This window comes from Rhinatrema bivittatum, chromosome 1 (assembly GCF_901001135.1).
Source record: "Rhinatrema bivittatum chromosome 1, aRhiBiv1.1, whole genome shotgun sequence".
Lineage (NCBI taxonomy): Eukaryota > Metazoa > Chordata > Amphibia > Gymnophiona > Rhinatrematidae > Rhinatrema > Rhinatrema bivittatum.
Genome location: NC_042615.1, coordinates 534,487,095 through 534,509,501, shown reverse-complemented (window position 1 = coordinate 534,509,501; position 22,407 = coordinate 534,487,095). Strand labels below are relative to the sequence as shown.

Here is a 22,407-nt window from a genome sequence, read left to right as displayed (position 1 = left end):
GGGAGCAGTGATTTAGCAACGGAAACTGTCTGAAAGACTGAGCAGGGTATTCCCTTCTGTATGTTTCTTTTTGAGCTGAGCTACGATAAAACAAGACTTTAATGTCCGCTGTATGTGTTGAATGATTTCTGGTCTGAGCTGCAAAGAAAAGGCTGGGATTCCAAAACCAGCAGGGTGGCTTGGGAGGCAGGCAGAATCGCTGCAATAGAGGCAGAGCATTTAAAGGCCCACGGCTGTTTGCAGGGGCAGCAAACTTTGCAAGCAGCTGCTATTTGAGAGTTGCTTCCTGAGAACTGAAGTGCAGCCACGGAGTCAGAGCAGCTTTAAAGCAGCTGTAATTGACACGTTTGCTTGGGCAGAGAATGAATGTAATGAGGGTGAGTTGTTGTAATCAAGGGGAATGTACAGAAGCAGGCAAAAAGGAAAGCCCTTGACCTTGACCCATGTTCAATCTTCCCTCCAAGGAGTGATTAGCTGTGTGCAATTTTTTTTTTTTTTTTCACATGAGCAAGAATTTTCTTAAACCAAGAATTCTAGAGTGCCAGTATTAGCGCTGCATTTCGCCATGTAAAACCTGTGAGCGATGCTCCAAAATGTATGAGCGATCGCTCATGCGCCCAGCTAAGAGGGAACTATGCCCCTGTCTGTGAGTGATCTTTTGACTAGGACTTTAGCGCCTGATCAAATAAACAGGGCTGAAGGCTGAGACTTGATCTTATTGCAGCAGCAAAGGCACAAAGTGACTGGAGACTACTAGGTCAGAAGAGCAACCGGTTACACCCCCATTGCAAAGCCCCAATGTGAAAGAAATCCCCTCTGTGCTATTGAGCTCCCCGCCTTCCAAATCACTAGCAATTCAACCAGCCAGAACTCTCCATGCTATATCCCATGAGTATCAATCGGCCCCCTTTGCAGGGTCCCAGTCCTCCCTTCCCACCAATGTTCTCCCCGGTCACCGGGGCAGGGACGGGCAGGGGATCATCTGGTGCCTGGGTTGTAACATCAGGGATCGAGCCCCCATAGAGAGGCTAATGAACTTGAGGGGAGTGGGGGGGGGGGGGGGGGGAGGAGTGGATCACCTGGTCTGGGTGTGGTTAAAATTTGTGCTAGCTGGTTAACTTTCAGGTCCAATCCAACCCCACGCCCAGAATATGAATGGCTCATTTTATCCACTCAGCATTGGTAAATTTTAAAAGGGGCCAATCTAGCTACCTATCAGGCCGATACAGTACAGTGCGCTCCGGCATTTGGACGCACGTTTTCGACGCGCTAGCTTTACCCCTTAATCAGTAAGGGGTCAAAAACGCGCGTCAAACACCCCCCCCCAAAACTAATAGCGCCCGCAACATGCAAAAGCATGTTAATGGCCCTATTAGTTATTCCCACCCGATTCAGTAAGTAAAATGTGCAGCCAAGCCGCACATTTTACTTCAGAAATTAGCGCCTACCCAAATGTAGGCGTTAATTTCTGCCGGCACCGGGAAAGTGCACAGAAATGCAGAAAAAACTGCTTTTCTGTGCACCCTCCAACATATCATGGCAATATTAAGTTGGAAGTCCCAAAAGTAAAAAAAAATTAAAAAAAAAAAAATTAAAATCAGCCCGCGGCTCGTGGGTTGAAAACCGGATGCTCAATTTTGCCGGAGTCCGGTTTCTGAACCCGTGGCTGTCAGCGGGTTTGAGAACTGATGCTGGCAAAATTGAGCGTCAGCTGTCAAAATTGCTGACAGCCACCGCTCCTGTCAAAAAAGAGGCGCTAGGGACGCGCTAGTGTCCCTGGCGCCTCTTTTTACTGCGGGCCCTCATTTAAATACTAAATTGCGCACACAGGAGAGCGTTCGCCCGCTCTCCTGCGTTTCTTTCTGTATCAGCCTGTATATTGTTTAATGACTAAATCCCTTCAAAAATCAACCCCATTGCTTTTAATGATACCTTCAAAGTGAGATAAGCACGGTAGATCAGTGTTTCCCAATCAGTGTGCCTTCAGAACTGATCAGGTGTACCACAGAAAAGTCACCACTGCCTGAAGCTCATGTCTGCATCATCACCTGGGCTTTGCTCTCAGCATCTTGCAATGGTGACTCTTAAAGGTGTAGGGAGCTCCTTTCAGAGAATGTGCAATCACGCATGCCCCCTCTTCCTAGCTGCAGCACCAGCCTTGGACAGCATACAGGATATGGATAGCTGGGGCCTGGCTTCGTGCAGCACACAGAATTCATCTTTACCCTCCTGAGCCTGTTTCTTTGAATCCTTCCAACTTCTGTCTTATCCCCAGGCTGACTGAGATGAAGAGAGCCTGCACTGTGCGCTAGAAGTGACTCACTGACAGACCGATAAAGAAAGGGGTGTTCAGCCGAATGCAGCTTTCTGCCTGCACTGCAGTGCATATTTTCTGATGCAGCAAGGAGTTCTGCGTGCTGAAAATTTGCGTTCCTAAGTGGGAGTGCTGCTTAGCGCCCTCGCATGGAAATCCCCTGCAAATGTAGGCATTAAGCAGTACTCCCCAAAGCAGAGAGACTGCATTTGGCCACAGCACCTTTCTTAGCGCTGGTCAGAGATGGACTTGAGTTTTCAGTGCTACTGCGCTAGCACTTAAAACTCTTATAAAGGGGAAAAAAACGTAAAAAAAAAAAACTTTGGAACGCTTAGCTGGATAAGTACAGACTTATCTGGGTAAGTGTTGGCAGCAGCCGTTGCCATTTACCTGGATAAGTACTGATATATCCGACTATTTTGCAGTGATGAGCTGCTGCCTCTTAGCCGGCTAAGTCTGTACTTATGCGGTTATTGGGCACAGTTCACCGCTAGTTAGCGGGATAAGTACTGACTTAGCCAACTATCTGGCAGTGGCTTGCTGCTGCTACCAGTTAGCCAGATAAGTCTGCACTTATCCTGGTAAGTGGCGGCGATCTGTCAGGGATGCCACCTCATCACCTTCCTGAGTTAAAATGTGCATTCGGCCTGTGTCAAATGCACATTTTACACAGAACGCACTTTTTAAAACTCCTGATGCATTAGCATAGCATTAGCTTACTACATCGGGAGTTAAATACAAAATTAATCTGGATGTAAAAAATGTGCACTGAAAACCAGCTCACAGTTTCTTAATGCCAAGATTACAGTAAGAGCCTGTGAGTGTAACAGCAGCAGCGAAGGAGCTCTGGCAACTACATGAGGCTACCAAGGTAACTAAGTACTCACAGCTCACTGTCTTCTCCCTTTTCCTGTACTTTCATACAAAGGGAGCTGGTCCATTGTGATGGGTTCATGTGTTTCTGCCCCCTCTCTCCTTTTATTAAAATTTGAAAGACAGACTGGTGGGGATTTCAGTGATTTCTAGCTCTTCTTTTGGCTATACATGTCCTCTCCATATCTGCACTGCCTGCTTGATGGAGGTTGGTGTACCACACAACATTTTTGTTAATGTAAGTGTGCCTAGGGCTTGAGAAGATTGGTCAACACTGCTGTATATTATACCTAGAGACCTTCATTTTCGGTCTTTATTTTGCTTGGGAATTTTGTTAGAACAAAAAAAAAAAAAAAAAAAAGAAATCAGTGGAAAAACGACTTTCCCCACTGATTTTTCTCCTTTATGTTATATCAGTCATTTTTCCACTGATTATTTTTTTTTTTGTTATAACATTAAAATTCCCAAGCAAAATAAAATAAAAATGGTAAACAAAGGTCCCTAACTATACCTGAAAAGATCCAGGTTAGGGAGAAGCGAACCTTCTCCTACTCAGATTGAATCTTTACATTTCTTGTCATATTTCTTTTGATAACAAGGTTGAGATTCAAATCACTTTGACTCCAGCAATGATTTTTTTTAAAAATTCAGGTTCACGAAAATTGGCTAAACTTTAAGGAGGTCATTTTTGAAACTTTTACATAGGTAAAGAAGTGAGGAGAACCTTTGGATCTTCACAAGATGGCCCTAGTAAAAAAAACCAACAAGAAAAACCAACTTGAGTAGAGATGTGTAGAAGTGGAGCAAACCACTTCCTATAGCACCCCTGTGTGGTAGCTGCAGTGGTAGGCTCCAGTCTGCTCAAGGGTAGGCTGCAGCAGAGCTCTGTGTGACATTTTCAGTTATCAGTTACCCCTGTCTCTGCTGGGCTAGGCCTTACACCTTTGGCTATCCAGGACAGGGAGAGAGAAGACCTCCTGTTCCATCTCACATGCAGTGTATGCAGGCCCGGTGCAAGAGGATTAGGCGCCCTAGGCGAGCCTTCTCCCTTGTGTCCCTCCCCCTCCCTGTTTCGCCACCACTCCCCGGTCTTGACCCCGACTCCTACCTCATTCTCGATCACGCCCAATGACTGTGTGGTTTTCTGGGTTGCGACCAGGTTGGGAACTGCTCACGGTCCGCCAAATCTCTACTCCTCTTTGCTGCCGCTTGCGGTCCCATATGGCTCGCACCCAGTGGCGCAGCAAGGGTCTTCGGCGCCCGGGGGCCAATGCATTTGTGTGCCTCTCCAGCATCCCCCCCTTAATCCTTCTTTTACTAATGCTTAAGGTCACAAAAAATCAGTGGCATCTCTAGACAGAAGAATTTTTTTGGGGGGGAGCCAAAATGACATGTCATAGAAATTAAGGCAGAAGACGACCAAACGGCCCATCCAGTCTGCCCAGCAAGTTTTCACACTTATTTTTCTCATCTGTTACTCTGACTGCTGAGTTCAGGGCCCTTATTGGTATCTTTTTGGTTCTAATTTCTTTCCACCCCTGCCATTGATGTAGAGAGCAGTGCTGGAACTGCATCAAAGTGGTTACTGGTAGTAACCGCCCCAATAAGCAAGCTACTCCCACGCTTATTTGCTTACCCAGTCTGTGCAATTTAGTCCTTGTTGGTTGTTGTCTGAATATAAATCATCTTTTCATCATTCCCCCTGCCTTTCTTCATCACACCCATCTCTATAGCACAGATCCTGCTTTAAAATTGGTTATAAAAAAATGTGTTAATAAAAAAGTCCAAAGGGTCTTCTGCGTAATTTTAAAAAGCTGGCCAGTTACACACTTCTAGTAAAACTAATATAAAATTATTTGATAGCCTCATTCAACTAATTCTATATGGCTATGACAGTGAAGTCTGGAATATATAGGAAGGGACAGAATGTCAATACAAATCCTGCACTTCCAATTCTGTAACTCTGTGCATCCACTGAAATTCTCCCAAACAATGGAGCTTGGATGTTTCCCTTACAGCTCATCATACTAAAAGATATTTTCAAATTCTGGTGTCACCTCTCAGTAACAGCAGCACAAACACCTTTCACCTTTTTCTCTCCAGCTGTCTTCTTCCCTCAAACACACAGTCAGGTTCTCATTCTCACATGTTTTCTCTCTCTCTCACACACATTCACACACACACAGGCTCACTCTCACATGTTCTCTCTCATACAATCATTCATACACAGTCTCTCTCTTGCACATGCTGTCTGACTCTCACACACACACAGGCTCTCTTTCACTCCCACATGCTGTCTTGCTCAAGCACAGGCTCTCACTTTTACATGCTGTCTCTCTCACACACAGAGAAGCTCTCACATGCTGTCTCTGCAAACATTCAGGTCCTCACTCTCACACACAGTTTCTCAAGTCACTCTCACACACAATCTCTCAACTCATCTCATACACGCACACATACACACTCACTCTACAGGCCTTCGGCCTCTCTCTCACTTCTGGGCCTCCTCTTCACAGGTCACCACAGGATGGGCTCTGCATCGGCCCTGATCTTTTTGGGCTGCCCGCAAGATGGGATCCGCGGTGGCGGCCCTGCTACCGGGTCTCATCCTCTTCTCAGCCTGCTGCAACTTGGGATTCGCGGTGGCCCGTAAGCGCTGCTCCTCTTCTGCACGCAGCTGATGCTCCTCCTCCTTCCTGCCTATCGGCTCCGGCAACATTTTTCTTCCGGGGCCGCGCGGGCAGGAAGGAGGAGGAGCACCTGCAGGTTTAGACGTGACCTTTTTCTTCAGGCCGTGGTGACATGAGCTCCACCACGGCCCTGCCAATCTTCCTGCTGTGTGTATCTGGCACACAGCACATCAGTAGTTCACTGCTCAGACACCAGTGGGATGAGGTCCACCAGCGGCCGCATGAGCCTTCAAGTCGGCCATCAGCGCTCCCCCTATGGCCCTGCTCCCAGGGGCATTGACTCCCCCTGACTTCCCCTCGGTATACCACTGCTCGATGCCCCGTAATACCCAGCGCCCTAGATCCAGGTCTAGTTCGCCTAGTGCTTCCACTGGCCCTGAGTTATGGACAGTGTGTTTGGAGGAAAGTTGGTTTCAAGCCATTTTTTGTGAGTTTTGCCTTTTGGTTTGGGAGGAAGTTTTATCTGCCACTCTTCCTGCCCAGGAGTAGGGAAGAGAGGAGATTTTCCCTGCTATTCTGTGAAGGACCCTTCATCTAAAGATCCCAGAATATCTGAAAAAAAGAACTGTGAATAAGAGGGTTTTTTTTTTTTTTTTTTTCATCTGGGGACCCCTCCCCCACCCCATCCTACTGGAGTCTTCTTCCCAAGAAAAGAGAAGTTGAAAGAGTTGAAATTCCTGGAGAAAAACTTTACCTCCAGTATTTTTTGGGAAGGGAATTCTACCCATCTAGAAGACCCCCTACCCACCTGGGATTCTTACTTTTCCATACCCTGGAAGTTGAGACATTCCTGGGACCCCAAATACTGAGTGACGCTTACATAGGTAAAGAGAAGTTGTGACATCTCAGTCGGATTTCAACGAACAAATGTGTAAGGTGCCAGTTAATTACAGTTGAAGATGTATTGCAATAAAGTTTAATTTTGGAACAACCATCCAGACTGTTTATTCTGGTATTTACACCCACTGATACAGCATGCGTCACCCTCCTCCCCTGTGCCTTGGCTCTGGAAGTTTCTCCTCCCTGCCTATTAGAGAATGAACACCCCAGGACTGTGTGAGGACTTAGCCCTGAGACTGAGTGTGACCCATAAATTTCACTGGATATTACCAGCAACGACAAGCTTGTTAGAAAATATCACCTCCCCAGCCAGTGGAGGTAAAGCTACATATACTCTGCACTGTATACAGTGAGCCCTTGAGTTATGATGAGAGAGAGATAGAGACTGACTAGCCATAATGCCCTCATATTAGGTAGGTATTTGCATCCCTATATGAGGCCCACTTCGTTACTTGAGGTGAGGTGTAGGTATTGGTGTAGGGGTTAGGGGCCACTTTGACAAGAAGAGTGTGACGTATGAACAGAACAGGGCACTTGTGAAGATTTGATGACTTTCGGAGTGAGGAAACTCACTCAAAGATGAGATTTGTGCAATGTTCTCTCAACCTAGCTTGATGTTACCCAGGTAGAGAGTCCATATGCAGATATCATAAAGGGACTGGTGGAGGAACAGTCTGGGAGGCTAGGCACATTTTATAACTTTTTGGTGAATACACTAGGAAATTATTGGTGTTTCTGGTAATTACAGACATTATACAACCATTTTTTATTATAGAATGGTTAGGTAAGGGGTGCTTTTGAGAGGGTTGGAACGCATTATGGGTATTTCCATTATTTCCTATGGAAAAAATAGTCTTGACTTACAACCAACTTGAGTTACATACAACCAGCCCTCTGGAACCAATTGAGTTTGTGACTCTCACTCAAGGGCCCACTGTATATACTTTTACCTATGTAGGGCAAAGGCAGGGTTAAATTTGGGGGAGAGAAAAGACTTGTGGAGCTTTCATTCATGCATATCTTATCACACATACTTTGCACATGCTTGAAAGCAAGTAGAAAGTAGCTCCATTCCCTTGCTGGCCCAAATGTTCAAAAGGAAATTGCCCTATATGAGAGTAGGTGTAAATTTAAAGTACTCAAAATACTTGACATTGGCAATGAGTGAGAATACATTACAAAGCTGTGAATGTTCATTTTTTAACTGACTCTAGAAGATCCACACTGGGTTAATAACAGAGGTCTGGGTTGAGCCACAAATTTATCTAGATTGAGTCATGGACTGTACTAATTTGATTCTGATTACCTGAACTCTCTCTGGTTGCATTTAATCTGAACTGCTTGGCCCATCTCCTAGTCCAATAAAAAAAAAAATCAAGCCTAAATCTCTTTGGATTCGATCCATTTAGATTTAAAATCAAGAATGCAAATATTTTATGTTTCTGCCATAATCAGACAATGGAAGAGCTCAGTAAATCTGATCCATTGTATTAAAAGCATTAAAGAATTTTAATCTGCCATGTCTTGTCCACATCAGTACCTTGCATTCTGTTTTTCATACTGTAGTCATACAACACAGTTATTCTCCTTGCTTCTTCTATTTTATTCTGTTCCATCATGATTTTTTCCTGGCTTCCACTTTCCATGAGTTGGCCATTTTGAACATGCTGAACTGGAAAATTTTGCTTTCGTGGGCGTAGGAGTCGGAGATATAGGTGAGCCGAGAAGATCTCAGCTGATGAAAGAGGTTGAGTGACTGTATGTCTGACAGACAGGCTCCTCGTAATCATCGGCATGCTGAAAAGAAAAATAAAATGTCACCTTTCTTTGCACTGGAAATATACAATAGTTTTACCTTAAAATATATCCATCCCATCATCATCTTAAATCCACCCTAGAAATAACTTGAAATGCCCCTCAACCCCTACCTGCCGTCTTCAGTTGTACCATGTGACACAAATCTATAAGGCTGCCAGATCTACCCATGAATAGGACTGCAATTCTAGCCTGTATTTTCTGCCAACTGCAGCCTATTTTTACACTTTATTTATTCAAGTTTTACTGTCTTATTATCAGATTGTGGCCTCTTTTATTGGAACTATGTAAGAATGAACCAAAAATGTTGTACATGAGCTTTTAGGGCCACCATAGATATCATGTGTAGATGCAACCAAAGGTCAGCACTCTGCGACCATATGGTGAGACATAAAAACTAGTTCTGAAAAAGAAATCCAAGTATTCCTACATATGTAGCTTTAATAATGATTCTGCAACAGATTATTGAACTGGGGCTATGCAATCCTAAATCTGAATGTAAGCCACCAAAGTATATAAGGAATAAAGCCTTCAGAATTGGCTGTACATGAACAGGATTTTGTTCAGCATTATTTAAAAGTTTGGCTATGTTTGAAGGTCTGGACTTTGATATGTATATTGTTTTGTGGTTATGTTTAACAGCATTTATTTTTATTTCACCATGGATTTCAGATTTTTATTTGTGTTCTGGCATTAGGTGGCTTCTTTACATTTTTTATCTCTCTCCAAGAGTACGCATCCAATGTGTATGCACGTGCGTTCTTTGCCAAGTTGATAACAAAGCTCACTAAAATTTTTTTAATATAAACTGATTTTTGGAGGAGATTTAAATATTGTAGCAGATAGTATTAGAGATTGTAAACCAGCAAAACAACCCAAGCAAACTGAATAAAAGATAGAGGTTAATTTGCTAAATAAGGAATTAACCTTTTAATATTTGGTGAGTACTTAGTATGGGAGAATTGGATTATGCATATAGGGATCCTCTTAGTTCCCTACTAAGATTTAGTCAGGATATACTATTAGTGTGGGGAGGAAACATGATAGAAATAGTGTGCGTGTAAAGCTCCCCATGTGGAAGCTAGTAAATGGTAAGCTCCTTTTGTACTTAGAGCATTGCCACAGTCTTACTGTGTGTATTCCCTACTTTCTTTTGTTGAGGTAGCATGTCTTAACCGTCCTCTGCATTTTTTGTATTGATCTGATGTCTCCATGGAGTCTTTTTATTTGGATGAGAGTTTCCTTCCACACTCTCAATCAATGTTGTTTCTTTAAATTGATTTATTTAAGTTTGGAGTACCCATTAACTAGGGACTCAATTAGGTTATTTTTTTGCTGTAACATTTAATGGGAGAGGTTCCCTTCATGTAAGAGAAACCTGAGATCATCAAGATCCAAGGAGAAGGATGACTTTCAGCCATCCTAGTGAGAAGAAGGAGAGAGAGAGGAGAAAAGGAGTTATATGGACACACAGAAGGGCCCAGGAACATCTACTAGAGATTTGGAGAAGAGAAGCTACAGGTATTATTTTGATATTGAAAGGGAGAGGAAGAGGACTTGTGCCACTCAGGTACTGTGAGGGGACTAAGAGTGAGGAGACAACATGGAGGAGGTAGGAAATAAATGACTGTGTAATATGAATTCTATCTTTGATACTTCACCTATATTCAGACAGAGGCAATTCACTTGCAGCCTAAAATATTTAGAAAATAGAAAAATTAGGGCGAGACATTTGGGCTGCTCCTTGAGCGTTTCTTTTCACCGCTGGAAAAGGACCAAAACAGAAACGATAAGTGTCCTTTCCATGGTCACTAAAAAAATATATATAGAAAATAGAAAAATTAAAAAAAACTCAAATGTGTATATGGGGACCAATGATTAAAAACTGTCATTAGAGCCATTAAATCTTGGCGTGTCTGTAGTGGTGATCATATAACATATCCACACAGATTTTTGTCGCGTGTAAAATGCAATAACACCTGATACTATTTATGAGGTCTCCATTCACATTAATATAACAGTTTCCATTGATATTGATGTTTTTTTGCGGTGTTAAAGAGCAGGCACACTTCCAAAGACTGCTTGTCACCCCTGTAATAGGATGGATTGGGAATCCATATAATACATGTAGGATAAGGCTCATCTTATAGGTAGCATCCAGATCCCAAAGGTTCCCCACTACAGGGTTGGCATTCAGTCTTTGGAAGTTTCTGCTCCCCTGCATCAGCCCTATACAGCCTATGCTATGTGCCTGTATACATTGTGCACCACACTGTAGCACCTCACTACTCCTCCCTACTTGTCACTCATCACCTGTCACTCAGCAAGTACAGAGAGGTGTGGTACACGGCTTGTTAGTCTAATGTACTAGTGAAGCGCCTACAGTGTGTGTGGTAAGGCCTGTACCAGGCATTGCACTGCAGATATGACCACAGCACATCTATGTTTGCACAAATAAGGTAATGGCCTTCAAATGGCACTGAGAACGTTGGGCAAACTTGCCACTTTTTAGACATTACAGAGTGCGTGTGAAAAATGGGGGCTGCACTACCTACCCAGCGGCGGATTCACGATGTCGGACCGATCCAGGTATTCGCAGCCTAGGCCGGCCCAGGACACATCACGTGGTCTGACGAGTGCGGCTCTGTCACGGCCGCGCACGGCAGACCACGTGACTGGAGCGATCGGCCCACCGGGGGATGCCCGATCCCCCGATAGGCCAATCCGCCCCTGTACCTACCTTTATGTGAAGTGTGCATGATAAAATCCATGCAGAGGAGGCAAACCTGACTACTCACAGCAAATTTATACTTATTATAGCTGTTCCGTTGTGCCTTAGCCACAAGGCTAGCTAACCTACACCCACTACACATATACACACCTATACCCCAGCTCCTGGTGTAGCATTACATGCTGTATGTAAAGCAGCATGATGCTAAACACTCATCTGAATCATCCCTACAGCTATAGCATTATCTAGTCTTACCTATCCATGTTCCATCCATCACAGCATCCACACATTGACAGCACTTTTCTTAACCTGCACAACCTTCCGCTAGAACATTTAATGCCTCTGTGACAACCAAAGGTCTGTGTAGGCTGCACACCCCTGTAATAACTATACTATTCTCGCTACTCCAATTCGTATGTGGTAAATAATCAAGGGAGTATGGGGAGCAGGTGCCAAAACAGCGCAACACAAACTATGACAGTCAAGTTATATAGCATCTTTGATGTGTCACAATGACAAGCAGCACACCTCGGACTCTCTATAAACAGTATTTATAAATTCTGAGTGTAATTGGGGAAATGTTACAGTACAAGGAGTCAGGCCATTGCAACCTAAGGCCATATGCTGCATTTTCAGAGGCGCCATGTTTTGACAGGCCGACAACTCCATCAATAACGTGCTAATGCTGTTATCTGTTAGCTCTGTATGAATCTGCACACAGTGCCTGTTCAGGGATCAGGGTTGTAGTGGCAAGGGAGGGACCTCAGAGTTCTGCAGCACAGAGCAATTTAGCAAGGAAAACACAGCAGGTCTTTCCCACAATAAGACCAACACAGTAATGTTTTGAGTATGGATGACTCTCTCCACTTCCTGCACCTACACATGTGCTATGCGTTAGTTGATCACGTTTGTGATCATAATACATTGAGCTCTGTAAGGGCCTTATTAAATAAGCCTTTTCTCCCAATCTGTGTGTGTGTATAAAATGTTTTACATCCTGCAGTAAGTTGTAATAGCTGACTCTGAGTCCTTCCTGGCAAATCTAAGTAGCTGGGCATCTAAAATAATTATGACTGAGGCATTAATTACATAGACTTAGTGTGAGTTAGTGGGGTGGGTGGTTGAAGGGCCTAGGTAGCACTAAATGCACGTCTTGCAAGACTGAAACAGAGAAAGGCCATCAGCCAGCATGCTTAAGACATTACAGCTGTGGGCGTAGTAGGGATATACATTCAGCATTATGGGCCCTTTACTATGTAGCCAGCTATTAAGCTCCGGACCTCTTCAGCTGACAATATTTTCTCTACGCCTAATGCTATGCACAGACCATTTCATTGCCAGTGGAGCAGCACACCTGCCATTCTCTGAACAAGCAGTGGAATAAACTTACAGCACTTGAGGCTCGGCCTAGAGGATAGCATCTCTTCCTGATTCCCCAACAGTGATGTCACGCATGTGCATCAGCAAGGGCATGAAACCATAAAAACATGGAAATGTTTGTGGTTTTCGCAAAGGAACTGTCAGCAAATAATTTGGGCCAGGACTGCTCAGTCTCTGTGCTTTCCCAGTGCTCATAGGTGGCAGCAGCACTGTAAGAGATTCTTGGTATATGTAAAAGGGTAATAATCGGCATATGTTACATGGTCATACATATGTGCATACCCCAGCCCCGCATTAATGTCATTGATGCATAAGGTACAAATTCCTAGCACATACGTGACTTCTTTATATCTGAGTAACAATACGTGTCAGGGGACAAGTGAAGGCAGGAGGTTCAAACACACCTTACTGTTGGCCTGTATAAGATATATACCTTTGTTCTTGATCAATGTGCATGATCTAAGACTGGTAAGGAAATAAACTGTGACAGTTTCATGCCAGTGGTCCTTGCAAATGACACTCGAAGACAGGACACTATCTGATACCTAATCCTGCTTTCACTGAGTGAAAGCCAACACTAAGTAATTGACATCATGACGGACAAGAGCATAACCTTTTTCACAGTATATTTTACAAACAGCATAGCTATGTTTAGTGGTGTGCATGTTTGATAGGGTGCATGCACACCCCAAGATGAAGCCTAGCTGGCAAGGAGCTATGCATAGTGTCTATGGCACGACATGGCTAAGGCGCTTTCAGCAAGGATCTAATGGCAGGGGTGCATCTATAGCACTATCATGTGCATAACTCTTGCTAAATATGTTGACTCTTTGTTACTGGTTAATCATATACTGGCTTGGAAACCATAATATGCAGGCATTTCATTGATTAACCTACAGGTGTGACATGGCTAACCAAGATTAGTTATACCTGCATGCAAGGCTGTAAAACCTGAACTAGATCAACATATGCTGTCAATGTGGATGTAGTTGCTATTCTTTTTGCTTTAAATGACAAGACTGTGTTGTGACCTCTGTGTGGCCATGGCCATGTGTCAGTAACCAGACACAATACAGCTGTAGCACCTCCCATACACAAATTTCAGCACCTTGGAATAAGGCTGTAAGCAGCCAATTCAATCAGTGAAACCTTTATCTGTACCTTTTACATGTGTGTTCTTAAGGTTCACAGTTATTTACCATATATAGCATTTCCATAGCTCATGCTCTCGATGCTCCCGGAGAAGCTGTAGTGGCAGCACATAGGTGGGCCAATTTCACACAGTTGTGAGCAGTAGGATGCGGAGGGCTGGCAAGGCACACAATGCTAGCTAGGCCACAAGGTTTTGGCCAACACATGCCTCTTTTAATGTAACTCTCATGAACAACACATGGTGGCAGCTAAATGTCTTTGATGTTATCTTAACTTGCACCACCATTTTTGTAGCGCAGTGTACTGGCGCTTTGTGAACAAAAATGTTAAGTATGCATTTGTTTTTTCTGTTTAACAGTGACCTACACATGGTAGCAGCATGAGAAAGGCAACCAAAATGATAAAGGGAGTGGAACAGCTCCCCTATGAGGAAAGGCTGAAGAGGTTAGGGCTGTTCAGCTTGGAGAAGAGACCGGCTGAGGGGGGATATGAGAGAGGTCTTTAAGATCATGAGAGGTCTTGAACGAGTAGATGTGAATTGGTTATTTACACTTTCGGATAACAGAAGGACTAGGGGGCATTCTATGAAGTTAGGAAGTAGCACATTTAAGACTAATTGGAGAAAATTCTTTTTCACTCAACGCACAATTAAGCTCTGGAATTTGTTGCCAGAGGATGAGGTTAGTGCAGTTAGTGTAGCTGGGTTCAAAAAAGGTTTGGATAAGTTCTTGGAGAAGAAGTCCATTAACTGCTATTAATCAAGTTTACTTAGGGAATAGCCACTGCTATTAATTGCATCAGTAGCATGGGATCTTCTTGGTATTTGGGTAATTGCCAGGTTCTTGTGGCCTGGTTTGGCCTCTGTTGGAAACAAGATGCTGGGCTTGATGGAACCTTGGGCTGACCCAGCATGGCAATTTCTTATGTTCTTTTTTTTTTTTTAATTTAATATTTATTGAATTTTATATAATACTACTTGTTTTATGTTTAAATATATATATTCTTACTTTTGTTATATGTATAATGTTTATTTAACCCTGTTAAATGTATAACGCTCCGGCGTAAGTTCCTGTTCATTGTACACCGACGTGATATCTTTGATGAGCGGCGGTATATAAAAAACTTTAAATAAAATAAAAATAAATAAATAAAATACATCAAGCAGTATTTTACCTGAATACAATATACAGGAATGAATCATAATTTCAATAATATATTCAAACCTTTAACATCAAGAAATTCAAAATAGAAATTAACTTCCTTCATCCCTCTCAATCAAGCCCTCAAATGAGATCCTTTACACTATTCCAAGAAAATTTTTACAATAATGCATAAACCTGTACAATGAAATTTGACTATAGGATAACATTTCTATGTATTGGGAGATCCAAACTCCTATTCTGAGAGCATCATGACGTTTCTGGAGATGAACTCATCAATGGCTTTCCTCTCTCAACTAAAAAGTTAGATGAATTGGTTGTTGAAATATATACGTTTTCCCATCAACTTTTATTAAACATTTACAGGGATATTTTAAGATAAAAAACATACCAAGTTGAAGAACCTGAGGTCTCAGCAACAAAAATTGTTTTCTTCGTTTCTGAGTCTGGCGGGATAGGTCTGGAAATATCTGGACTTTACAGCCCTTAAACTCTTTTGTTCTATTCTGAAAATACTTTTTAAAAATCCAATCCTTGTCAGACTCTAACATAAAGGTTACAGGAAGTGTTGCTGGAGTCACTAACTCAGTTTCAGTTTTTTCCAACATCCCAGAAATATTAAGATTTAATTCCTCATGAATCGGTTTTAATTGTTGCATATTTTCGCCCAAAACAGTTTTGGAGGTTTTCTTCAATGGAGGAAGAAAATATATTTTTGAAAGAATAGGTAATGTAGCTTCCGATATACCTAATTCTTCCATTAAATACCTCCTCCAATTTACAGCTTAATGGTGATGTAAATTCTGTAAAGAATGGAATAAGAAGAATTTTATAATTCTTCTTATTCCATTCTTTACAGAATTTACATCACCATTAAGCTGTAAATTGTTTTTCTCTATTTTAGTTGTTCTACCTTCTACCTCATTCATCTTACCAAATAAAGTTGACATTTGTACCCCCATGTTTTTAAAGCATTAATTGTTGGGGAGTGCTAGGAGAGCAGTCCGCTTACTGGGAGATGTGTGTTCTTGGGCCACGGCTCGATCCTGGAGAACTCCAAAGAGGTGCCGCGGTAGGCGAGGCATGCCCGACCATGGCCTGGACAGGAGCGAGGCTGGACTGAAGACTGGAGATACTGACCCTCCTCCGGACCTGCACGCTTTGGAAGACCAACTACGCAATGATGGTCTTATGAACAGTCCTCATACCGTTCCAAGCCCTTTCGGACCTGCCGCAGGGTACGGCAAGAAGCAGCAGGCCGGATGGAGGCCAGGGCAGCGAAGACTGGAACATGGAGATACAGACGAGACTTCAGGGACGACGTAGACTCCGGCACAGACGTAGACTCAAGCATGAGTTACTGGATGCGAAGACGTAGACTCAGGCACAGACGTAGACTCAAGCACAGACGTAGACTCAGGAATGAGGTACTAGGCTTTCAGAAGACTCAGGAACGAGGTACTAGGCTTGCATCATGAAGCGCCCTACTCAGCCTGCCCGTGGGGCTGGTCGCGGACCACGACATGGCTTGCCGAGAGGTACCAAGCGTGCGGAAGACTCAGGAACAAGGTACTTGGCTTTCAGAAGACTCGGGAACAAGGTACAAGGTTTGCATCATGAAGCGCCCTACACAGCCCGCCAGTGGGGCTGGTCGCTGACCACGACATGGCTTGACGCGAGGTACCAAGCGTGCGGAAGACTCAGGAACAAGGTACTTGGCTTTCAGAGATTCAGGAACGAGGTACTTGGCTTTCAGAAGACTCAGGAACAAGGTACAAGGCTTGCATCATGAAGCACCCTACTCAGCCCGCCCGTGGGGCTGGTCGTGGACCACAACATGGCTTGCCGCGAGGTACCAAGCATGCAGAAGACTCAGGAACGAGGAACCAGGGATTCAGAAGAGCAAGACAGACTCACGGACTTAAGGATCAGGAGAAGCAACATCAGGCTGGATCAGGAACAACATCTGGACTGGAACACAGGTACTGGATCAGGAGACAGACCTTAGGGCTGGCACATGGACATCTGGAACAGCAAGTGAACATCAGGACTGGAAAGTAGACAAGACGAGGAGCTCCAACGAAGAACAGGAAACACAGGACCTTGAAGTGCTGGAACAAGGACAACTCCTGGAGCGAAGGACAGCAGGATCCCAGGAGTGACCAACTCCTTGCGAAGGCAAAGCTGGAATGGACGCTGAGCCCTTTTGTAGGGCTGAAGAGGACAATGCCCAGGGAGGGGTCAGCAGAGGGCCACACCTAGCTGGCCCTTGAAGAGGAGGAGAGAGGCGTGCGCCCGCGCCTTAGGAAGCTGGAGAGAAGAGAAGCAGGGTCATTGGTGGCATTCCCAGCCACGTGGAAGGCCCAAGGAGAAGCAGGCAGGCAGCTGGAGCAGCCCTGCCATGGGGCTGAAAGTAAGAAGAGATGGCAGGCTGCAGGAGCGGCTCCCAGCCGCGAAGACATAAGCTGGAGAGGCTGCAGGAACAAAGGATGGCTGCAGGCACTGGCAGGGACAGCTTCCCTGCCGGGCGAGGACCCGGACAGCAGCAGGCACCGGCAGGGACGGCCTCCCTGCCAGCTGAAGACCTCGGCATCGGCTGCAGCACGTTGGACGGCACAGGAGTGGCAGCGGGGGTCCCAACCATGAGGGAGCGCTTGCGGCGGGTCGGCCCCACTGTACAGAGCAGAAGTCAGTCGAGGAGGAGCCCCACCACAGCGGCAGGACCGCCGCGAAGAGAGTCAGCGTCCGCGGCCCGACTGGCTGCGTGGAAGGTAAGAGCCTGCCCGCGAGGATCGCAACATTAATAACTTCCCATATTAGTTCCATGGTGAAATTCTGGGGTCTTACCAAATCTTGAAATTGTATCGAGGAAAGCAGAGTTGAGCTCACGCCCTTATCACCATTAGTCGCTCCATCGGAGTATTTCCCCACTCCTGAGTTGGTATTTTATTCCACCTGCTCTTCGAGATGGGTTACTTGCCTCAAAAGAGGTTCAATCTGACCCTCCTCTTTGGGTTGTCCAATTGAGCCACTTTCCATCTGGAATCTATCAGCTGGATTTGGTGGTGTTGATCTCCCCTCGGAGGAGAGCGTTGCCAATAATGGCTCAAGAACGTTAGAGGGCTCTTCTTCTCCCCTCATTCCGTTCAGTGAGCTCTCTGCCTCCATATTTATCCTGCAGAGGATATGTGTATCCATAGGTTCCTGTATAGGCTTGGCCACTGAAGCGATTGAGGCTGGACGCTCCTTGGCCTTCCTTTTCCGGGAAGAGTGAGGCATGGAATTTAAATCAAGTAACTTCACAGATCCTCCTCATCAAACATTTAAGGATCTCTTAAGGTGAAGAGCGGGGAAAAACTTTTAAACAAGAAAATAGCAAACCAGAGAGGAGACTGTCCCTGCGATTCCTGGCAAAGCCCAGCTTAGTCGCACGAACCTTGAGCGCGTGCGGCTTAAGCTGCACGCCAGTTCTGCTGTGCGCCGCTGAATACCTTGTTGAAACAACTGGCTTCCGGGTCCGCCTCCCGAAGCGGCATCAGAGCTCAGCTGTCTTGAAGAAATTAATCGCGAAAGCAGGGCGTCCCTTCTCACCGGGGTAATATGCAATAGAGGTGTGAATCGTGTAATCGATCGTCTTAACGATCGATTTTGGCTGGGGGGGAGGGAAATCTGATCGAGTTTTTGTTTTTTTTTCTAAAAATCGTTAAAAATCGTAAATCGGGGGGAGGGCGGGAAAACCGGCACACCAAAAAAACCCTAAAACCCACCCAAACCTTTAAAACAAATCCCCCACCCTCCCGAATCCCCCCTAAAATGTTTTAAATTAGATGGGGTCCAGTGGGGGGGGTCCCGACGCGATCTCCTCCCGCTCTCTGGCCACCGCTGCGTTGAGAAATGGCGCCGGTGGCCCTTTGCCCTTATCATGTGACAGGGCAAAGGTAGCGCCGGCGCCATTTTGTTTCCTGGCTCCCGACGTCACGCGTGCGGGAGATCGCCCCCGGACACCCGCTGGACCCCCAGGGACTTTTGGCCAGCTTGGGGGAGGCCTCCTGACCCCCACAAGACTTGCCAAAAGTCCAGCGGGGGTCCGGGAGCGACCTCCTGCACGCGGGCCGTATTGCCAATCTTCAAAATGGCGCTGGCGCTACCTTTGCCCTCACTATGTCATACGGGCGACGGGTCCCCCTTTGAGGGACTTTGCTTGCCTTGCTGCTTCTTTTCTCCTGTAGGCAACGCCTCCAGAGAGCCTTTGCCTGGCCACCTTCCTGAACTGTGTCTTGAGTCTTTTCCTGGGTTCAGCCACTTACCACGGACCTTGTCTCCAGTCGGCCACATCCAGTTCCATGGTGGCTGGAGTTGCCTGCCGGTGGTTCTTCGCTGAGCACTGCCTGGACTCCTCCTGTCTCGGCCTCGGAAGGCCTTTGGCTTGCCACCTTCCTGAACTGTGTCTTGAGTCCTTTCCTGGGTTCAGCCGCTTGCCCCGGACCTTGTCTCCAGTTGGCCACATCCAGTTCCGTGGTGGCTGGAGTCGCTTGCCGGTGGTTCTTCGCTGAGCACTGCCTGGACTCTCCCTTCCTGAACTGTGTCTTGAGTCTTTTCCTGGGTTCAGCCGCTTGCCCCGGATCTTGTCTCCAGTCGGCCACATCCGGTTCCATGGTGGCTGGAGTCGCTTGCCAGTGGTTCTTCGCTGAGCACTGCCTGGCTCTTCCTTGTTCCAAGTCCTCGTCTTGTCTGACCCAGTCTGAAGTTGTCATGTCTACTTCCAAGTCATCTCGCCTTCTCCAAGTTCCAAGGACTTCCTTGTTTGTCCAATCCTCTCAGACTTGGATGGTTTCACCATAAAGGGCACACACTCTCCTTGTTTCTGCTGGAGAGCTCCCAGTAACGCTTGACCTCAGTAAAGCGTAACACTGCTTAGGGAATTAAAAAGTCATGGGATAGGGGGCAGTGTCCTATTGTGGATTGGAAACTGGTTAAAAGAAAGAAAACAGAGATAAATGGTAAAATTTCCCAGTGGGAATGAATAAGGTGATAAAATTTGATGATGACACAAAATTATTCAAAGTTGTTAAATCACAAGAGAATTGTGAGAAATTGTAAAAGGACCTTGCAAAACTAGGAGACGGGGCATGCAGATGGCAAATGAAATGTAATGTGGACAAGTGCAAAGTGATGCACTTAGGGAAGTGTAATGCAAATTACAGATATACAATGCAAGGTTCCATATTAGGAGTCACCATTTAGGAAAAGGATCTAGGCATCATCATTGATAATGTATTGAGATTCTCTGCTCAGTGTGCAGCAGCAGCCAAGAAAACAAAAAGAATGCTAGGAATTATTAGGAAAGGAATAGAGAATAAAACAGAGAATATTATAATCCCTCTGTTTTGCTCCATGGCATGACCTCATCTTGAGCATTGTGTGTAGTTCTGGTCACCACATCTCAAGAAGGATATAGCAGAATTAGAAAAGGTACAAAGAAGGGCAACCAAAATGATAAAAGAGGTTGGAACAATTCCCCTGTAAGGAAAGACTAAAGAGGTTAAGTCTCTTCAGCTTGGAGAAAAGATGACTGAGGGGAAATATGATAGAGGTCTATAAAATAATGAGTAGAGTGAAATGAGTAAACGTTAATAGATTGTTTACTCTTTCAAAGAGTGCAAAGATTAGGGGGGACACAATGAAGTTACTAGGTGGTATATTTAAAACTATTAAAAGAAAATATTTTTTATTGCATATTTCTATAAAAAAAAAAATATATATTTTCTTTTAATAGTTTTATATAAAAAATATGCAATAGAAATATTGCAGTTCGAGGTAGAGAAAATACCTTTATTCTCTAGACTATACTATCTGCCCATTAGAAAGATAGAGCAGAATCAGGAGGGTGGAGTAGATAATTTAGAAAGCCCAGGGATTTCCATTTTTTTGGAAGATTCCCTGGACTTGATAAATTCTAGAGCAACTTTGCTCATTACTTTTTCCTTAAGACGGGATAAAGACCTGTTTTTTCAAAAATATTTTCTAAATAAAGACCGCACCTTTTGTGGACAGAAAATACAGGTCTTCCCGGATGTCTCCCGTGCAACGCAGGCACGGAGGAAACTTTTCCTATCAATGAAACAATCTGTGTTAAATATTGGGGCTAGTTTTTTCCTAAAATTTCCGTGTAAATGCCAGATATTGTTTCAAAATAATAAGTTTATTTTTGTCGATCCATCCCACCTGCAACGCTTTATCTTGGATAAAACCCAAGCTGTATGAAAAGGTAAGGGAATATATGATTGTATAAAAATTGTCAAAGTTGCAGTGCTAATGACTCTCTTCTCCTCCAATAATGTGGGCTAGAAAAGATTTGTCTTTTCTTGTTTAAATTGAGATATAAGAAATATGTAATACTTGATTATTTCATTTATTGTAAATGTTATAATTTGAAAAAATATAAATAAAAAAAAAAAAAAAAAGAAAATATTTTTTACTCAATGCATAATTAAGCTCTGGAATTCATTGCCAGATGATGTGGTGAATGCTATTAGTATATCTGCATTTAAAAAAGGTTTGGACAAGATCCTGGAGGAAAAGTCCGTAAACCATTATTAAGGTGGAGTTGTAGAAATCCACTGCTTATTTGTAATTATTCCCTCACTTGCATAAAGAGCAATGTGTTCTCGGTGGTATTCATCTTTATTCCCTAAAACATATGTACATAGGGTGGGAAGAGGGTTGAGAGGAGGGAAAAAAATAAATATTGTAAACGTAAACTGTATTTTTTTTTTATATTCCACTTTTCACACTTTATTTAGCACTTCAGTTCAGATTACATTCAGGTACTGTAGGTATTTCCCTATCCCCATATTTGTATACTTTTACTTAGTGTGCATAAGAAACCATATGTTTCTTTATTGGAATAAAAAATATCAACAATATAATAATCTATATATATAAAAGGCTTGTGTTGGTCAGGCTGTCATGTCTGTCTGTGATCACAAGGTGGCACTCTGAACAGTGGAAGGTGCACTGAGCAAAAACAATATATCCTGTCTTTCAGACTCACACTCACACACACACTAGGGGTGGGAATTCGTTTGTAATGAAATAGGAAATACCAACAATAATTCCAATTTCATTGCATTTCAGGAATTTAAAAAAATGATAGGAAAAACCCATAAATTTCATGTGGATTTTCCTCTCATTTTTTTTGAGGGTGGAGGTTAAAAAAACTCAGAACCTTTCCCAACCCTTCCCATTAATTAAAGTATGGAGCCCCCCCCCCCCCACACACACACACACACACACACAGGGGCCCCCTAGGACTCACCAAAAATCCCTGGTGGTCTAGCAGGAGGCCCAGGATCGATCTACTTCTCCCAGGTCGATGGCTACCATTAGTCAAAAAGGTGCAAGCTGCACTTTGTCCCTAGAAAGTGACAAGGGCTACCAGTGCCATTGGAT

General features: G+C 44.2%; 1 protein-coding gene across 5 annotated transcripts in view; it reads right to left on the bottom strand.

Annotated features, from left to right (window-relative positions):
• The window catches only part of LOC115097864, a 107,479-nt gene that overhangs the window by 78,705 nt on the left and 6,367 nt on the right, over positions 1-22,407 (bottom strand). For all 5 annotated transcript variants that reach the window (XM_029614020.1, XM_029613995.1, XM_029614012.1 and 2 more), the window contains exon 2: positions 8,258-8,514. In XM_029614020.1, coding sequence (XP_029469880.1) covers positions 8,258-8,513 — 256 coding nt within the window. In that variant the 5' untranslated portion in view covers position 8,514. The remainder of the gene's footprint in view (positions 1-8,257; positions 8,515-22,407) is intronic.